This window comes from Penaeus japonicus, unplaced genomic scaffold (genome assembly GCF_977035675.1).
Source record: "Penaeus japonicus unplaced genomic scaffold, GWHDUDI00000001_assembly GWHDUDI00000033, whole genome shotgun sequence".
Classification (NCBI taxonomy): Eukaryota; Metazoa; Arthropoda; class Malacostraca; order Decapoda; family Penaeidae; genus Penaeus; species Penaeus japonicus.
Genome location: NW_028234435.1, coordinates 27101992 through 27105337, shown reverse-complemented (window position 1 = coordinate 27105337; position 3346 = coordinate 27101992). Strand labels below are relative to the sequence as shown.

At 52.2% G+C, this 3346-nt stretch overlaps 1 protein-coding gene across 1 annotated transcript; it reads right to left on the bottom strand.

Annotated features, from left to right (window-relative positions):
* Nucleotides 1-501: 501 nt before the first annotated feature.
* LOC122248557 (histone H2B) lies at nt 502-929 on the bottom strand. Its single transcript, XM_043008654.2, is given in 5 exon segments — nt 502-651; nt 654-704; nt 707-813; nt 816-851; nt 854-929. Coding segments are annotated over 5 exon segments (420 nt in total).
* Between the last annotated feature and the right edge of the window lie 2417 nt (nt 930-3346).

Below are 3346 nucleotides of genomic sequence, written 5' to 3'. Positions count from 1 at the left end.
GAATAAAGTGAACGCATACCTATGACTGACGATCTAGATGTGTGTGTATCAGGAAATTTTGCACAGCTGTTTGTGTTTTAGGTTTCCTCTCTCTTTTCTTTCTTTTCACAGGTGTTTGTGTTACTCTCCCTCTTTTTCCCTTACGTACATGTATGTATGGATTGTTTTTTCCAACTAAAGCCACTCACAGCTAAATTTGTGCCCAATTCGTAAGAGCAATTTGTCAACGACTTTCAAAAAAAAGGGAAGAAAAGTAACGGATATGGAATATATTTACACATGCCTGGTATATAGCTCATTTATGCCAGATCAATATGTCATTATTTTCTATGCAATGCGCAATGCAAGTAAACCGATACAGCCCAGATAGGAGTTTTTTATAAACCCCTCGCCTAAATAAACAAACACTGACCCAAACCAGCGCCCGCGGTGCAAAGAAACAAAAACAACAAGATAACAACGCCCATGTCTTTCTATTCTCTTTATCACAATTTGTGGCTCCTAAAGGAGCCGAGTTGGTAGAGGGGCAGGTAAACCGTGCAACCTTCTATTTACTTGGGAGGGGGTTTTACTTGGTGACAGCCTTGGTGGGCCCTCACTCACAGCGTGCTTGGCCAGTTCTCCGGGCAGCAACAGCCTGACGGGGGGTTTGGGATCTCCCGGCTGGTGATGGTGGAACGCTTGTTGTAAGTGTGCAAGGCGGAAGGGCCCCAGCTGCAATGCGCTCAAAGATGTCGTTCACGAACGAGTTCATGATGGACATGGCCTTGGAGGAGATACCGGTGTCGGGGTGGACCTGCTTCAACACCTTGAGATGTAGATGCAGTAGCTCTCCTTCCCCCTGCGCTTTTCTTCTTATCCCCTTGGTGATAATTTTGGGGGGGCCTTTCCGGCCTTTTTTGCCCTTTCCCGGGAAATTTTGGGGGCATCACGGGGTTTAACCTTCTTAAACACTGTAAGGATTTTTGTTCAGTTCAGTTCAGAGATTTTGCGAAGGGTTTTTCCCTTTGCCCGGGCTTTATGCCGAGGCGGCCCGGGCCCCTGCCAGCTATAAGTGCGACTCATTGATATCATAAAATGAATGCTTTCCTGGCGGTTGGATTGCCTGAAGGTCCCCGTTGCCACGGGGGGGAAAAAGCAATAGCCTAGCCCCCAACAAGGGGCGTCGTCTCAGGGCCCTGTGGGAAGGAGTGTCTTGCATTCCCTCAGATTTAGTGCCAAATTGGGTCCGGCGCGCCCCAATGGTGCAGGTGCTCATCATGCCCAATGGGGGGGTAGATTTGCCACCAAAAGGGTAGCCTAATTCAGTCTTGAAGACTGACCTTCGGCTCCCTTGGTATCTGTTTAAAAGTATCACGATCTAGCCTTGGCTTGGTACCAGTGCCGAGGGGGAGGTTTTCGCTTCCTCCTGTGGCGCGCAGGCACCCACCGCCCCCCAGCCATCAAATTAGCCTTAGCAGTTCTCGGTAGGAGCACCACAAGATTTCCAAGGGTTTTTTCCTGCCTTCCTCCCAAAGGGGCCCTTATACACGTTCCCTTTAATACCAAAATGGCTTGGAATCCAGTTTTTTGTTAATGCGTCTACCCTGATCCAGGATTCTTGAGCAAAAGTGGAAACGTGGGCAGAAGGTAAAACGTTTTAAGGGCGTGCTTGCTGCAGGGTCAATGGCGGGCCCCAGGAGTCTGGGATGTAGACAAATGCCCGCCCGTCTGGGCGCAGGGGTAGGGCTCCCATATAGGACAGCCTCTGCTTGGAGCGAGGAGGCATTGTCAACCCCGCATATTTTGTGCTACGTCCCTTGCTGCAAAGCCGGCGCCTGCAGTGTGGGAAATGGGTCTACAGAACCACCCCGGGTGAAGTGGTTTTACTACCTGGGGGAGTGATTTCTGCAATGTTCCTCTCCGCCTCAGCCTTCAAAAGAACGAGAGTACGAGTCTTTCTCCTTGACAGGTTCATGACAGAATAATTTATCAAGGATATTCCCCAGGGCGGGCTGGGGGCATAGTCAGGGTGGGGGGGGTCCATGCCCTTGCCCAAACAGGTCTCCTTGGCTCAAAGCGTATCACACCCTGGTTTGTATGAGACAGCCAGGAGTTGTTGGAAAAGAGTTCAGGTTCTGTACGAGCCAAACGCTGCACTTTTTGTCTTAGCTGCGAGTCCGACGGGGACGTAAGACTTTGGCAGAAACTGAGCCGCCATCTGATCGATCCGGTGGTCCCGAGGGAAAAGGTTTGGGCCCCCAAGAGTATTAGCAACCTTAGCCCAATAGGAGCACCCAGAATGTTTCCCGGCGGCCCTCGTTTTGCATGACGTCAAAGCCTTTGCCGGTAGTCCAGGTTGACCGAATCAGGGCGACGGAGGGGTATCCCCCCAATGGGCGGACAGCGTTCAGTTCAGTTTTAGAGGATTTGCGAAGCTGCCTTCGCCCCGGGGTTTTATGCACGAGGCGGGGCCCCGGCCCCCTGGCCCCGCTAAAGTGCGGACTTCATCTGGGTCATATAACTGAATGTTTACCGTGGCGTTGGATTGCCTGAAGGCCTCCAGTTGCCACGGGAAAGCAATAGCTTGCCCCTTAAACCCAACCCCGGCCCGGGTGTCCCTCTCAGGCCCCGGCCCGAGAAGCGAGTGTGCTCGATTTTCCCTCAGATGTGCTCTAAGTTGGCGTCCGGCGCGCCACAATGGCTGCAAACGTCGTCATCATGCCCCAAAGGTGGTATGATTTGCCACGCACAAGGGTAACCCAATCTCAGCTGTGAGACTGACTTCGGCTCGCCCCTTTGGAAATTTTGTTTTGAGAGTAAAACAGCGACTCATAGCCTGTGATCTGAGAAACCCGCGCCGAGGGGAGGCTCTGCTTCCTCTCTGTGGCGCTGAGGGCACCGACCCGCCCTGCAGGCCCCTCAAAATTTTTTTTCGCCCCTTTGCAGTTCTGCTAGGGTCACCACAAAAAATCTCAAGGGTTTTTTCCCCCCTTCCTGCTACCCGTCAGCTACATCGTTCCCTTAATACCCAAAAGGCTTGGAATTTCCCTTTTATGAAAATGGGTCTACCCCGATCCGGGGTTCTCTGAGAAATAGTGAGAAATCGTGGTCAGAAGTAAACGTTTCAAGGGCGTGCTTTGCTGCAGGTGTAAATGCGGCCCTAGAGTCTGTTGTATGACAACATGCCCGTCCGTTGGGCTGAAATGGCGGGCCCCCATTAGCGACGCCTCGCTTGAGCGAGAGGCATTGCCCGCACCGGCATAGTTTGGGGCTATCCCTTGGCTGCAAAGCCGGCGCCTTGCAGTGTGGGAAATGGGGTTACAAAAACACCCGAGAAGTGGGTTTTTTACTATTTGGTGGAGGG